Source organism: Tiliqua scincoides, chromosome 5 (assembly GCF_035046505.1).
Source record: "Tiliqua scincoides isolate rTilSci1 chromosome 5, rTilSci1.hap2, whole genome shotgun sequence".
Taxonomy (NCBI): Eukaryota; Metazoa; Chordata; class Lepidosauria; order Squamata; family Scincidae; genus Tiliqua; species Tiliqua scincoides.
The window spans coordinates 2,653,657-2,669,307 of NC_089825.1; the positions used below are offsets into that span (position 1 = coordinate 2,653,657).

The following is a 15,651-nucleotide window of genomic DNA, read 5'->3' on the forward strand; positions in this document are numbered from 1 at the left end:
CAACCTCCTGATTTTAGAAATGGGCTATGTGTCAGAATGCCAGATGCAGGGGAGGGCACCAGGATGCAGGTCTCTTGTTATCTGGTGTGCTCCCTGGGGCATTTGGTGGGCCGCTATGAGATACAGGAAGCTGGACCAGATGGGCCTGTGGCCTGATCCAGTGGGGCTATTCTTATGTAGGAACTGGGTTGACATCAGTTGTACCCAGAGATGTAAACTCTTTGCCCCAGTGTTACTCTTGGAAGAATTCTCACAGGCTAATGTTAACAAGAAAGGTTTTTATAAAAGGCTTATGATCAGGGGCCGTCCAAAATCTTGCTGCTTTTCATTCTCAGAAAGAGAAATGTTCATCTGTCTGGGAGGATCACTGCAACATTTTTAAATGTTGAAAAGATCCAGAAATGTTTCATAGTGAAGAGGGCAGTGACCACATTTGGTCCTCAGCAAAATGCCACTGGGCTTAAAAGCTGAAGGCCTCATATAAGATGGCTCATACCTGTGGCAATACACAGCAGCCCTCTTGTGAGAGCTTGGACTGTGGTCAGGCCATGCCACAGACCAGCTGCTGACCAGAGCTGTAGCATCTGTATCACCACAGTCAAGCACAGTCCTGCATTGCATCTCTCATTCCAGTGGAACTATTCTGAAGGGTCCCTCAGCTATTGACACCAGAACCTGGAGAAGAAACCAAGAGTGTGGCTAACAGCTCTTGACCCCAAAGAGTGCCTACTGAACTTCTAATAGTTGTGCAGAAGAACCCATATTGACACATGCAGCTTCCCTTCCCCCTCCCCCAGTGCCAGGGCAGCTAAACTTCCCTGATGTGTTCTCAAGGGCACAGAAGCTCCCTTCAGGATTCTGCTTAACTTAGCCCAGTTGCAGGTTGTCCCTCTCCAGGATAATCTGACCATCTCACTGGTGAGCTGGTGGCAGTGAGCTGTTGGCACAACACCAAAAACTTGTGCTTTTACTACAACTGTTTCCTGAACAGTGATCAAAGTTTACAACTGGCATCCTGACTGCTTTGTGGTCCTCGACAACACCAGCACGTGGCGGAAACTGCCTCTGCCCAAGGCAGTGTAGACGTCTCCCCAAAGACCTTCAGCGGTTCATCTTGTCTACCTGTATACCTTAGAAGAACCTAAGAACAGCCCCACTGGATCAGGCCATAGGCCCATCTAGTCCAGCTCCCTGTATCTCACAGCAGCCCACCAAATACCCCAGGGAGCGCACCAGATAACAAGAGACCTCATCCTGGTGCCCTCCCTTGCATCTGGCATTCTGACATAGCCCATTTCTAAAATCAGGAGGTTGCACATACACATCATCGCTTGTACCCCGTAATGGATTTTTCCTCCAGAAACTTGTCCAATCCCCTTTTAAAGGCATCCAGGCCAGATTCCGTCACCACATCCTGTGGCAAGGGGTTCCACAGACCAACCACACGCTGAGTAAAGAAATATTTTCTCTTGTCTTTTCTAACTTTCCCAACACTCAATTTTAGTGGATGTCCCCTGGTTCTGGTGTTATGTGAGAGTGTAAAGAGCATCTCTCTATCCACTCTGTCCATCCCCTGCATAATTTTGTATGTCTCAATCATGTCCCCTCTCAGGCGTCTCTTTTCTAGGCTGAAGAGGCCCAAACGCTGTAGCCTTTCCTCGTAAGGAAGGTGCCCCAGCCCCGTAATCATCTTAGTCGCTCTCTTTTGCTCCTTTTCCATTTCCACTATGTCTTTTTTGAGATGCTGCGACCAGAACTGGACACAATACTCCAGGTGTGGCCTTACCATAGATTTGTACAACAGCATTATAATATTAGCCGTTTTGTTCTCAATACCTTTCCTAATGATCCCAAGCATAGAATTGGCCTTATTCACTGCCGCCGCACATTGGGTCGACACTTTCATCGACCTGTCCACCACCACCCCAAGATCTCTCTCCTGATCTGTCACAGACAGCTCAGAACCCATCAGCCTATATCTAAAGTTTTGATTTTTTGCCCCAATGTGCATGACCTTACACTTACTGACAGTGAAGCGCATCTGCCATTTTGTTTCCCATTCTGCCAGTCTGGAGAGATCCTTCTGGAGCTCCTCACAATCACTTCTGGTCTTCACCACTCAGAAAAGTTTGGTGTCGTCTGCAAACTTTGCAACCTCACTGCTCATCCCTGTCTCCAGGTCATTTATGAAGAGGTTGAAAAGCACCGGTCCCAGGACAGATCCTTGGGGCACATCGCTTTTCACCTCTCTCCATTGTGAAAAATGCCCATTGACACCCACTCTCTGCTTCCTGGCCTCCAACCAGTTCTCAATCCATGAGAGGACCTGTCCTCTAATTCCCTGACTGTGGAGTTTTTTCTGTAGCCTTTGGTGAGGGACCATGTCAAACGCCTTCTGAAAGTCCAGATATATAATGTCCACGGGTTCTCCCGCATCCACATGCCTGTTGACCTTTTCAAAGAATTCTATAAGGTTCGTGAGGCAAGACTTACCCTTACAGAAGCCATGCTGACTCTCCCTCAGCAAGGCCTGTTCGTCTATGTGTTTTGAGTTCCTATCTTTGATGAGGCATTCCACCATCTTACCCAGTATAGATGTTAGGGTGACTGGCCTATAGTTTCCCGGGTCCCCCCTCTTTCCCTTTTTAAAGATAGGCGTGACATTTGCTATCCTCCAATCTTCTGGCACCGTGGCCGTTTTGAGAGACAAGTTGCATATCTTAGTCAAGAGATCAGCAACTTCATTCTTCAATTCCTTAATAACTCTTGGGTGGATGCCATCAGGGCCCGGTGACTTATTGATCTTTAATTTATCAATGAGGTCTGAAACATCTTCTCTTTTAACCTCTATCTGACTTAACTCCTTAGTCAGGAGGGGCCGTTTGGGCAGCGGTATCTGCCCGAGGTCTTCTGCCATGAAGACAGATGCAAAGAACTCATTTAATTTCTCTGCCATCTCTAAGTCTCCTTTTATCTCCCCTTTTCCTCCCTCACCATCCAGAGGGCCAACCGCTTCTTTGGCGGGTTTCCTGCTTCTAACATATTTGAAGAAGCTTTTATTATTCCCATTAAAGTTGCTGGCCATGCGTTCCTCATAGTCTCGTTTGGCCTCCAGTATCACCTTCTTACATTTCTTTTGCCACAGTTTGTGTTCCTTTTTATTCTCCTCATTAGGGCAAGACTTCCATTTAAGGAAGGAAGCTTCCTTGCCCTTCACAGCCTCTCTATCCTGGCTGGTTAGCCATGCGGGCACCCTCCTGGATTTAGTGGAACCCTTCTTTCTTTGCTGTATACACCTCTGCTGGGCCTCTATTACTGTTGTTTTAAGCAGCCTCCATGCACTCTGGAGAGACTGGACTCTTTTTACCCTCCCTTTCAACTTCCTTCTAACCAGCCTCCTCATTTGAGGGAAGTCCGCCCGTCAGAAGTCAAGGGTTTTTGTTAGAGATTTGCCTGGTATTCTTCCCCCAACATGCATGTCAAAATGGATCGCAGCATGATCACTGTTCCCCAATGGCTCAGTAACGTTTACATCTCTAACCAGGTCCTGCGTACCGCACAATATTAAATCCAGAGTCACCTGTCCTCTGGTGGGCTCCGTGACTAGCTGATCTAAGGCACAGTCATTTAGCATGTCAAGGAATCCGGTCTTCTTATCGTGACCAGAACACAAATTGACCCAGTCAATATGAGGATAATTGAAGTCCCCCATGATTACAACCCTGTCCCTCCTTGTCACCTCCCTGATCTGTTTCCTCATTTCAAGGTCCCCATCCGATTTCTGGTCTGGAGGACGATAGCTAAAGAGGTGATGCTAAAACCAGCCTTGATGTTGTGAGGTGGATGAAGCACTCCCTCCCCCCCCCCATCCTGCCCAGTGTCCGGCTAGGAGATCTTCCCTCAAGTGTGCTGATGAACATGCACGGTCTACTCATAGGTAGATGAGACGGGAGCACTCCAGAAGAATCATCCTCCTGGCTACCTGTTTCAAAAAGGTTGTAAACAACTGGCCCTCCTTGTTGGACATTTTTTTTTTCCTATTAGCTGTAAAGGCACTGATGCAACAGAGCAAACTTTGCTCAGGTTTCTTATCTTTCTGTGAAGATATCAAATGGGCAGTAACCAAAATTCCTTTCCTTCCACCCTGCACAAAGCTGAACTTTTTTTCAGCAGAACTTAGAAGAGGGAGGGTCTTCCCCCTCCCCCCGCCACCTGTACTTTATCTTACTAACCGGTTAACCAATCTCTGTTAATATCATTTGGCACACTGAAGGTGGTGCCAGGATACCAAAAACAATGCTGCAGTTTCCCCATAGATTAATTTCATTATGTTTCTATTCTGAAAATAAACAGAGTTTTGAGTTGCACTTGAGGTTTGTTTTTCATTCCACCTGTCAGAAAGAAGACAAGAATTGCTTTGGATCCACTATGTAGTGTCAAGTGCAGAGGGGGGTTTGTTCTTCACTGAAGTGTGGACGGATCCAGATTTCTTCCTCATTTGCTCCAGAGCAGTCATGGCCCGGGCGTATTTGTGCTTCCAGAAAGAAAGAGAGAGAGAGAGAGAAAGAGCTCTGTTATTCCTGAGGTTTGTATTTAGGGGCATACATGTGGCAGGAACCCTACCTCTAATTCCAATGAAGAGAAGGCCTAGGACAGCAGTTTTCAATCGGTGTGCCACAAAAGGTCTGCAAGTGTGCCACAAGAGTTTGCAGCACAGTGTTGAAAATAGCTGAAACTTCCAGGTTCTGCATCTCTGTTTCTCGGGCAACTGTCTAGTAACATATTGACTGTCCCTCCACCAGCCACCCTGAAAACAGAGCCGCAGAACGCAGACGAGTCTCCTGGAAGTAACATCACAAGAGGAGAAGACCATGGAGGTTGGTGTACCATGAGAAGAAAAACCTTGAAAATGGCTGGCCTAGAAAGATGAGACAGCAAGACCAGCCTTTCAGAGCAGACTCTCCAGCCTTTCAAAATTCTGCATACCAGGCCCCCAACCTCCTGTATACAGAGGAAAACATCTAGCATTGTGTGGCATCACTACTGAAGGCTAAGGAAACACATGTTTTGGGGGATCCTTCAGTGTGATCAAGGTGCAAGACGTTTGCACTGTTTAGTTGCTCCCTGTTCTTGTCTTCCTGAGTCTCCGTCTTCCCCGTCTCATCCCTAATCCTTACAAAACGCATTTGAAAAATGGGTTTTCTGCACTGTTGGGAGAAATTTAATTTGGGCCCATCCAATAGTTTAAAACTGTGCGACTTCCAAGTTTCACAGGACTCTTCATCGTGCGAGTGTCCAGAGGACGGAAGTGCAGAATAAACTCTCCCATGTCCACTTTACATTTCAGTTTGACTGTTTTCTGCAGACAAAAAGGCTGCTAAGGAATCTGCAAAGACGGACTTGACAGAACTTTTGTGCATTCCACTGCAAGAATTATTTGCAGGAATTACTGCTTGTCAGGTTGCACTATTACTGCACTAGCAAAATTTCTGTTGCTTCGATGGTCTCTACTCAGAAGACTCAGGGAAGAGGTCTTTGCCTCCCCATACTGTTTCTGGGGAATGAGTTGAAGGATTGACCACCATGGGGGCTCTGTAGGAAGAGCTGGGAGAAGGTGACAGAAGCAAAAAATATTGGTTGATTTGCTTTTCTTTCGGTTTTGTAACCTGTCAGCCAGTGACCTCTACAGCAAACACAGAAGCAAAAACAACCCAGAACAAAACCTGACATGTAAAAACTCTGTTCCATCCTTTTGTGCTCCACTTGCTTATTTTTGTTCTTTGAAGGGTTGTGTGAAACTCAGAAGTCTGCACAGCTTTAAACTCTGATTGGGTCCAATAAGTAGCCAGGGTTTTACTGATTCTAGGTCACTATTTCTGCCTGGAGTTAGCAAAGACCAGCAGCTAATTTCCTATGGTCTGCAAGAGCGTGGCATCAGCACCCTGCAGGGCACAGGCCAGGAGAACTGCTTCACTGAATCAGACCAAAGCTCCACCCTATCTAATGTTCTGCTTCAAGCAGTGGCCAGCTGGGTGCCTCAGAAGCAGACCTGGAAACTATGGCCTTCCGCTTGCCCCCAACAGCTGCCATAGCTCTGCCCCAAGCCCCTCTACCTTGCGATCTGTCTTGGCTTTGGCGTTGTAGAAAGAGACAGAAGCTGGACAGAATGGCAGGACCTCCTCCTGCATCCGGTCAAACTTCTCCTGTTCATCTTCATCCTGGGAGGAAGAGACAAATGGAACATGAAAGCTTATAGGAGCTACAGAGGTGCCAAGACTTCAGGGACTGCAATGATGGAGCTAGGGCCTTTATCAACCTACAGAGCAATTTGTGCCTTTGGGATGCCTCCTATGATTTTCAGGGGACTATGAGACCCCCTGGCATGCTGAATGCCCACGAAGGGGTTGTGCAATGCTCTGTGCGGTCCACCTGCTGGTGTAAAGCCTGCATGCCCAGTGCCAACCCGATCCCTGTTGGCCTCACTGTGCTGAAAAAGGGTTCATTTCAGGTATCCAGGGAAAGGTTAGACTTCCAACCCTTCAATTATTAAAGACAGAGAAGCAGAAGCCTCCTATTCCTTTGGTTTGGAGGCAGAGGTCTTATTTCATTACTCTCCCACCCCATAAGTTTAAAAACAAGCAAACCATAAAGGCTGCGGTTTTCAGACTCTCCTGGAGTTTGAAACCCTCAGTAAGTCCTTGCAGGGATAACCACTCTAATGGCAGAAAGCAAGGAGGATCTAAAGAACCTCTTGATGAGGGTGAAGGAGGAAAGTGCAAAATGTGGCTTGAAACGTAACATTAAAAAAACTAAGATTATGGCATCTGGTCCCGTCACCTCATGGCAAATAGAAGAAATGGAAGCCGTGACAAAGTTTTTCTTCTTGGGCTCCAAAATCACTGCAGATGGAGGTTGCAGCCATGAAATTAAGACACTTGCTTCTTGAGAGGAAAGCTGTGGTAAGCCTAGACAACTAAGTGAAAAGCCGAGACATCACCATGTCAACAAAGGTCCGTATAGTCAAAGCCATGGTTTTCCCAGTAGGAATGTATGGCTGAAACATAAGGAGAGCTGAGTGCCGAAGAATAGATGCTTTCCAATGATGGTGTTGGAGACTTTTGAGAGTCTCCTGGAGTGCAAGGAGATCAAATCAATCAATCCTACAGGAAATCAACCCTGAATGTTCATTGGAAGGACAGATGCTGAAGCTGAAGCTTAAATACTTTGGTCACCCCATGAGAAGGGAGGACTCTAGAAAAGACCCTGACGCTGGGAAAAATTGAAGGCAAAAGGTGAAGGGGACGGTAGAGGATGAGATGGTTAGACAGTGTCATGGAGGTAATGAACATTAATTTGGACACCCTCTGGAAGTTAGCGGTAGACGAGGGGGCTTGGTGTGCTGTGGTCCATGGGGTCACGAAGAGTCAGACACGACAACAACTGAAGAACAACAACATGATGAGAGGTCTCTTCCTTTCCTCTTGTCAATCTTGATGAATAAACCAGGTGAAGGAACTCAGCCCACACCAAGTCCCCTAAAATGCAGCTTCTGACTCTTCCCTTAAAAGGCCACAGGTGGCTTACAAGGAATGCTGGGGGGGTCTGCTGGGTTGTAATCACTTATCAGCTGCCAGTGCAGATCAGCTCTTAGGTGCCATCAGAGGGCTCTTTATTCATTTCCAACAGTTACACCTCACCTTTCTAAACACGTAAATTAAAAATAAAAACAAAAACTAGATACTAACAAAGCAGCAGACCGATTTTTCTGAAAAACAGTGTCCAAACAAAGCTGCTGAAATAAAACCGTCATCATGTGTCCTACCAAATGTGTCTTCCCTTGGAAGACTGCCAGATTCCTGGTAGTCATAAGAGGCCCCACCTCTTGGGCCCACCCTGATGGCAGAGGGGCTCCGCGCAGAGCTCCAGAGGGTGAACTGCAGAATTGCTACTTAGCAGATGATGGGCTCCTTCAGTGACTGGATCTCCTGGCCCTGCTTACCAGAGTCAGAACTCTGTTAATGGGAATCATGCCAGGCCTAATGGCTCCTCCAGACTTCAGCACCTCCTGGACTTCCTCGGGGATGAGAAAAGACTCACTGTACCAGATTTCAAACTCTGAAAGGCAAACAGGGAGGGTAGGAGATATACAGGGTTAGAGTCATGAAGTAGCCAAGGATTTTACCTGCCTGAGTCTGAGAAAATTGAACCAGCTATTAAAAGGGGCTTGCAGGGCAGACAATATCCTGCAACTCTGAAAGAAGTGCATCTCTTGAATGTTGTTTTCTGTGGCTTAGGAAGGGCAGAAGAAACAGCTCATCTCAGTATTTGATACAGGTGTTAACAGCTGGAACTCTTCACTGGAGAGATCCAAGAGCCCTGTGAGCCTCCAGTGCCCTCAGTTCACACTGAGGACAGGGAAAGGCCTTGCCAGGCACCTCTCATATTTTTCCTTGGTTCAAGTGGTTCCAATCTTTTCCTTTTCCTTTGATGTGCATGAATCTGATAACTGAAGAGCTGGGTCTTTTTTCTTTGTCCACTTACTCTGACACAGATGGATGAAGGAGAAGGAAGCAAGGGGCGCTTCTTGCCTCAAGAGCTGGAAATGGTATGGCAAGGGGTGCTGCCGCTGAGTCACCATCCCAGCAGGCACATGGAACTGGAATACAGTTCCAGCACATTGCCTAGGTGAGGGCATGCATCTCCTAGATCAGAGTGAAGGAGGTGAACACATTCTAAAGAGTTGCATGGACACAGAAAGCTGGTGCTGAACAAACCAGTTAAACTGAGGGCCATCCAAAGGAACTTTTCTTGGAATTCTAGTTCTTGGGGTGCAATCCTATATATGCTTTACTGGGAGTAAACCCCATTAAAACACAATGGGATGTACTCCTGAGTAAACATGCATAGGATTGGGCTGCAAATAAATCATTCAATGCTCCCCTTTTTGCCAGAGACATGATATTGTACACTAAAAGCTACTTACCTGGGATGCAGGAATAACTGGTGGGGTAGGAAACAATCCTTCCCAACTTTGCTATTTCCATTTTGAACTCTGATTCCCAGAACAAAGATCAGTACCACAGAGCTGAGACAAGGAAATGAAATTTCTCCCCTTACCTTTTGTGTCACCATTGCACCACCATAGCCTGAAGTATTTGGGGTAATAAGCCAGTTATCCCCCACATTACACCTCTGCATTTTGCTCTTCTTTTCCTTGGTGTATCTGCTAAACTTTATATCTATGCTTGATCAATCAATTAAATGTTGTAACGACAAATTATTAATCAACAATAAACTACTGTGATTCAAATTTCATTGTGCTGCTTTCAGTCTTAGGGCACAATCCTAACCCCTTATGTCAATGCTTTCCAGCACTGACAGAAGAGCAATGCAGCTCTGAGGTAAGGGAATAAACATTCCCTTACTTTGAGGAGGCCTCCGTGAGTGACGTCCCATTGGCACCGCTATGCCAGTGCTGGAAAGTACTGACATAAGGGGTTAGGATTGTGCCCTTAATCTCTAATTTATCAGACAGGACTTCAAATGTTTAAGTTCTCCCCCAGACTGGTTGTGGTCCTTCCCTTCACCCAAGTTATCGAGGAAGGTCTTCGAAACTCTGAACCCAGAGTTTAACTCTTCTGAATGTTTCTGGGTTGCTTCCCTGCACTGACATCAGGGCAATGCAGCTCTGAGGTAAGGGAACAAACATTCCCTCACTTTGAGGAGGCATCCATGAGTGACACCCAACTGCAGGATGCAGCACACGTCCCACTGGCACCGCTATGCCAGTGCTGGAAAGCACTGACATAAGGGGTTAGGAGTGCACCCTTAGGTAAGTCTACAGCTGGTCATACCTGTGACAAGCCTGTTGCGGCACTGGTCTACCAGATGTTGGCAGTACTGGACTTCAGACTGGAGATCTCGCAACTCGTTGAAATCTGCACGATACTGCTTCTTCAGGTCTTTCAGTTTCATGATCAGTAGGAATTCCTCTTCATCAATGATGATTTGTCCTTCGTCATTCAAGTACTCTCCTGCAGGATCCAAGAACCGAACAAAGGGTTACATCTCAGAACATTAACACATATCAGACAATCAAGCTGATGGAGGAGTCTCAGCCAAAATTCCACGTGGATTTTCATCCACATGAAATTTTAATTTCATTTAATTATCATGGTTTCACAAATCACAACATTCTTCTAGCGCTTCAGTTAATGAACATTATTGCCATTCACAAATTATGCTTTTTCCCACTTTAAATGTCACTATACCCTCTCCATCTGCTATAGGAAAAGGTTCTCCCTGCCTTGCCTGTCCTCAGTGCTGATTCATACTACCCTGGGGATAGACTCAGAAGCAATCCTACCACAACGGATCCCTGATAGTCTGGCAGCATTTAATGCCCCCTTTTGATCAGGATCTGCCTGCCTACTGACCCTACCACCATTTCCTTCATACAACCCTTCTCTGGCAAAAGTGCCTAGATCAGGGAAAATCTTCATGGATTTCTGGATGACAATTTCAGTTTTCCTACTTTGTTCCACTGACACTGCCTGCCTCAGGGGAATTCTTGTCAGTTTCACCCAATGCACCTTTCTGGACTCCAGTGAAATGACCAAAGATCAAAATGCCCTGTCAATTTCACCAGCCTGTTTCTTCCTCCTCTCCTTTGAAGAGGTATGTATATATCATTGCAATACTTTAAAATTAAAAATAAAGATTTTAAAATAAAAATTAAAAATAAAGATAAAATATATTTTATTTTAACCCATTTCTGCCCAGCCCACAGCTGTACACATTTAGTCCCTGTTGCATATATGCAACATGGGGCAGAAATGGCTTAAAATAAAATATTTTTAAAAATTCATATCAGTTAAATGAATATGAATTTCCCCTTATCACATCAGTTTCACAAAAGTCAGAGAGGAGGAAGGAAATTCTGAAACAGACAGGAACTGCTCTACATCTTGTGCGTTTCACCTGGGGACAGTGAAGAAAGCAGTCAAGTGGCAGATGTCTGCGGTCAAAGAAAAGGAGAAGGAGTAAGGTGTTTCCTGGTGCATGAAGGGAACCAGAATGTTGAACATGTTTGTACACGTGTGTGTGGGGCACTGGGTGACTGCCAGGAGAGCATGAACCAAGTCAGCAACATGAGTGTAAAGCTAGACAGACAGCAAGGAGCTCAGGCGCTGCAGGCCTAGGAGGAAGGTCACACATAATTTCTCAAAGCTATCATGACCACCCCCTCTGCTATCAGGCTGGCCTAACCTGGGAGAGGCCTTGCCTGACTTCAGTTTCTTCCATGAGTGGCCCTACCTTGTTAACACAGCACATTTGAACGTGAACAAATGCCACATCCTGGCATGAAGTGAACAAGCCATGAGTGACACAAAAGAAGGGTCCCCAACCCTAGCTGCCCCCACTTATACCATGGCTCACCTCAATCAGGGAGTCCGTGCTAATTAAGCAACTTGCCTCCAGAGCTAATTACCTCACACTTCATACAATGCAATGCAACAGTGGCACCCAGGAAGGACTAGAAATGAGCAATCAAGAGCCATCAGGGTTCCTTGATGTGCTCCCTCCACAAAAGACCCCAGAGGTTTCCATGGGAGGAGAGGGTATAAAGTGCTGAGTCAGGTGATCCCAGGTGTCTCCTTCCTTTCCTTGCTAAAAACAGGCATATGCATGTAAGGTGAGCAAGGTCCTCGGTCTCCACTTAAAAGAAATGTCACTACAGCAGGAAGAAGGTCTGTGGGAGAGTTATCATTCTAATGCACTGAGATACATACATGGCGCTCTACTTGTTTGGCTATATTGTAATTAGTTATATTTCTCTTCCACCCTCTCAGGGTAGCTTACAATAGCAGTCACATACAGTGAGATCCAGGCCCAGGGAGGCAATAACACTCACTATTCCCCCTCCATCTCCCTTAAGCTCAGTCTCTGATACACACTCTCCCCCCCTTTCCAGAAATAAATAAAGCTCAGTCTCTGAAACACACACTCCCTCTCCTCCCCACCTTCATAAATAATTTTTTTAAAAAAACTAATCTCTTCTTCCCCCACTTGGAGCCAGGGTAAGCCCTACACAGACCCCTGTGGCAACTGATAAGCTGCCTCTCCTGGTACTATATAGAGTGGTCATTTGCACAGGCTCCCTGCATTTTCCATGGCTTTATTTTTTTAACAGAAGAGATACAACTCTTCCTGCTCCCTCCCCAGAGCTTGCTGATGCAGGCTTTCTGCTATTTTTTGATTGGCCAGCCAGCCAGCCTGCCTGCTTTTTTTAAATTGGAAGACACCCATGATTACAGCCTAACCTTTTGGAAGCAAGTCTTCTTGCTGCCTCCCCAGAGACTGATGACACAAACACTCTCTTTTTTATGATTGGGCAAAACTCTCCCTGGTGACTTCAATTGCACAGGCATCCCTGCCTCTTTAGTCACTTGCAAGCCACCACAGCAAGTCTAAGCTGATTGGCAGCTCTCCCTGTTTGTGAATGTGTTGCTTTAACTCATTTTTGTCCAGTTCACGTGTACATATTTGACCCTGTTGAGTATATGCAACATTGGCAAGAAATGGTTAAATGGACAGAGTAGAAAGGAGTAGCTTGGGAGAGGCAGAGGGTATTTTTTTGTTTTTTTCACTTTTGGGGTCTTTTACCTTCTTTTTTTTACTTGCTGGGTTAGATGAGGCTCTGCCTACCCTGCCTACACGTCACTGTACAATAGTTACAAACAACAAATAAATAAGGCGGGAGGGGAAGGGGGATCGCATTATGTGTTTGGTTCAGTCCCAGAGAAATGCTGGTTGGTCACTACCCAGTACAGGGCAGTGACGGCATCAGCTGGGTCCATGCTGGGCCCTATTGACCAGTCTGGGCTATTCCACACAGTCCTGGCTCCCAGCAGCATCTGGCAGGAAGCACAACCACCTCACCCCCACCTCTCGTCACCATTCAGAAGCGGTGGCTGAGTGGCACCCTCTGTTACTACCGTCACCCCCCTCCCCACGTAAAGCTACTGAAGTAGTCATTCTAAAGATGAGGTTGTCACTGTTCCTTGCAATGCAGACTTCTATACTGTTGGGCCTCAGCACGTATAGTGGACATCAGCTCCACTGCCAACTGCCCAACCAGGCGCCAGGCTGGATGAAGCGGCATTGGCACACTGAACTCTTCCTCCACCACACACGCACACACTTCTGAGCTCTCTCTTGTTACACCAAGCAGCTAGGAACTGCTTACCCTGATGCTCCCGCTCAACTCTCTGGGCCTCCAGGGCCTGCCTGGTAGTGTCCATCTCCTGCTTGAGGAGGTTGACTCTCCGGGTGAACTCGTTCATTTTTTTCTTGCGGTCATTCAGAATGGTTTTGTTCTCCTTGAAGATCCGATTGATCTCACTTCCACGCTCATTCTTGAAGTCCTCAAAAGCTGTTGCCCGGGCAGGTGGGGAACTGTCCAGAAAAATCAGTGGGTAAGGAAATTAGCCATTCTAAACATACACCTGATGATTTCAGGTCAATGGGTAGATTACTGGCAGAAATGGAAGAGTCGCAAATCCACCTGCAGAGCTCAGGAAGATCAACTTTCCTATTCGTGTGCAGAGAGGAAGATGCATATCAGATTATTAGCCCACCCTTCCTCCAAGGAGCTCTGTGTGCCCTGTCCCCCACTAACTCACAACAATCCTGTGAGGTAGGCTAGACTGAATGCTAGTGACTGGGCCAAGGTCACCCAGTAAGCTTTGTTACTAAGCAGGGATTTGAACCCGGGTCTCCCACTGCAACCAGCTCTTACTGGAAAGGAGCTGCTTGTCTGCCTGAATCAAGCTGAACAATAAAACATAAGACAAGGGAGCAAATTCACCCTGCCCCCTCCATCTAAAGAGTACATTTGTCCATGGCAGTGCTAACATATCAATAAGATGCATTAGAACTGTGACAAAAACCTACCTAGGTCTGGTGGAGGAATCGTCTTTTGGTGCCGATTCAGAGCGGTGTGTTTCAACACTGACAGCATCCTGCTCTCGGCTCTGCACCTCCTTGGTTTCCAGATCCTTGCTGGCTGTCACCACCTGGCTGCGTGATGGGGAAAGGGAATCCAGATCCTTCCCAGAAAGTGGGCTTGCCAGACCTTCCTTCTTTGAGATAGGGCTAGAAAGCAGATGGAAGGCTAAATCAAAGGTGGGTGGGGTGGGGCTCCAGCTGAGCTCTCCTATGGCTTACAGGACATTATTCATGGTTTGGTCATCTGAAGAAAGAAGGACCTGCTCAGCACTATTCAGAGAAACTCAAGGATGCTAATTTAAGGGCAACCACCATCCAAGGATAACCAAGGGGGAGAACCATGATTGGAACAGACACAGGGGCTGACCCTGCGTAGCCTTCTATTTGAGTGAAAAGGGCTCTGTTTGTGTCACAGTTCCACAGGAATGCAGCAAAACTACTGGGAAAATACTTCCAAGCAGCACCTGAGTCCAATGTCCACAGTATTCACATTCAAGATGCAAGGGACAGTTCGAGGGGATGGAAAAGCAGACAGTTTGAAGGGTAGCACCCCCCCCCCCATTTTACTTCTAAAAGAAACTGCTGGGGAAGAGAAGAAGTCTTGGGGAACTGAAGCCATGGCCCCCAAAAGTGTGAAAAATTCTGCAGAGGGAGACAGGTCGGAAATGGATGGCTAAGGAAACAAGAGCACACCAACCTGACTTGTTCCTTGCCTTTCTTTGCTTTTGCTCTCTTCCCACCAGGTTTGGATGAGAAAGGAGCCACTCCAATACCAAATCCTTGTCCGTCAACTTCCCCAACCAGATGGCCTTCGGAATCCACCAGCCCTGCCTGACAACAGTGGAGAACAGATACAACACAAAGAGGCTTCAAAGCGTATCCCCCAATTCTGCTTATTGAGCCAAGAATTGCACCCGCCCATCCCCCCAAAATCAAAACCTGCTCTTAGGATACCCAAAATCTGCAGCCAAATTGAATTGGCTTGCATAGGTTTGGTTGTTTGTGGGGAGCAATGCATGCTTTTATCTGGACACCTGCCCCTCTCCCATGAAAGCCAATGTATCACCCCCTACCTTTTGAACTACAGACAGGGTTGCATAGTCATTTTTGTCTATAAGGGTATATTTGCTCCGCAACCTGGACTCCACTTCCTGCTCCTGCTGGCTAAGGAGAAAAGAGACATGATGTTAGGAGTTGAGCTCCCTCAGTCATGGGGAATAAGCTTATCTATCACAATGGCACCTTGCAACTCTTGAGTGGTCAGGGATTTAACCAAAGGAGCTTGAATGTTTCTTAACCGTTTCATGGGGGGCAGGGACAAGAAAGAAACAGTTTTGTGGTCAGAATTTGAGGAGAGGGAAAGTAAAGATTGCTGAGAGTTTCTAGCTGAATAGCTGAAAAACTGAGGCATCCTTGAGGTACAGCTACTCATGAGGGTGGGATCTGATGCAGGATGAGCAGTTCTGTTGACTGCCGTGGAAGTCTATTGTTTCCACTGTGTTGTTTGCATATTTGTAAATAAACAGTTTTTTTCTTACCAGGATTTTGTATTGGTCTTATTAAAAATAGATGCAACCAAATACCAACAGAGATGGTCCAAATCAACCATCCACTCTCTTCCCGATCCAATACATCAGAAGA

At 46.5% G+C, this 15,651-nt stretch overlaps 2 protein-coding genes across 11 annotated transcripts in view; one reads left to right on the top strand and one right to left on the bottom strand.

Annotated features, from left to right (window-relative positions):
- LOC136651365 (tubulin delta chain-like) overlaps positions 1–15,544 on the top strand; it is a 33,880-nt gene extending 18,336 nt beyond the window's left edge. For 7 of the 9 annotated variants that reach the window (XM_066627675.1, XM_066627677.1, XM_066627669.1 and 4 more), the window contains one exon: positions 4,803–9,290. In XM_066627675.1, the coding sequence (XP_066483772.1) occupies positions 4,803–4,851 (49 nt within the window). In that variant the 3' untranslated portion in view covers positions 4,852–9,290. Of the gene's footprint in view, positions 1–3,766; positions 4,361–4,802; positions 9,291–14,753 lie in introns of those variants that run through there. The other 2 variants (XM_066627674.1, XM_066627673.1) reach the window with 2 other exon arrangements.
- KIF9 (kinesin family member 9) overlaps positions 4,315–15,651 on the bottom strand; it is a 40,949-nt gene continuing 29,612 nt past the window's right edge. For both annotated transcript variants that reach the window (XM_066627667.1, XM_066627665.1), the window contains 8 exons: positions 15,084–15,174; positions 14,708–14,841; positions 13,957–14,157; positions 13,250–13,458; positions 9,855–10,034; positions 8,000–8,115; positions 6,114–6,218; positions 4,315–4,534 (listed from right to left, as the gene is read on the bottom strand). In XM_066627667.1, coding sequence (XP_066483764.1) covers positions 4,427–4,534; positions 6,114–6,218; positions 8,000–8,115; positions 9,855–10,034; positions 13,250–13,458; positions 13,957–14,157; positions 14,708–14,841; positions 15,084–15,174 — 1,144 coding nt within the window. In that variant the 3' untranslated portion in view covers positions 4,315–4,426. The remainder of the gene's footprint in view (positions 4,535–6,113; positions 6,219–7,999; positions 8,116–9,854; positions 10,035–13,249; positions 13,459–13,956; positions 14,158–14,707; positions 14,842–15,083; positions 15,175–15,651) is intronic.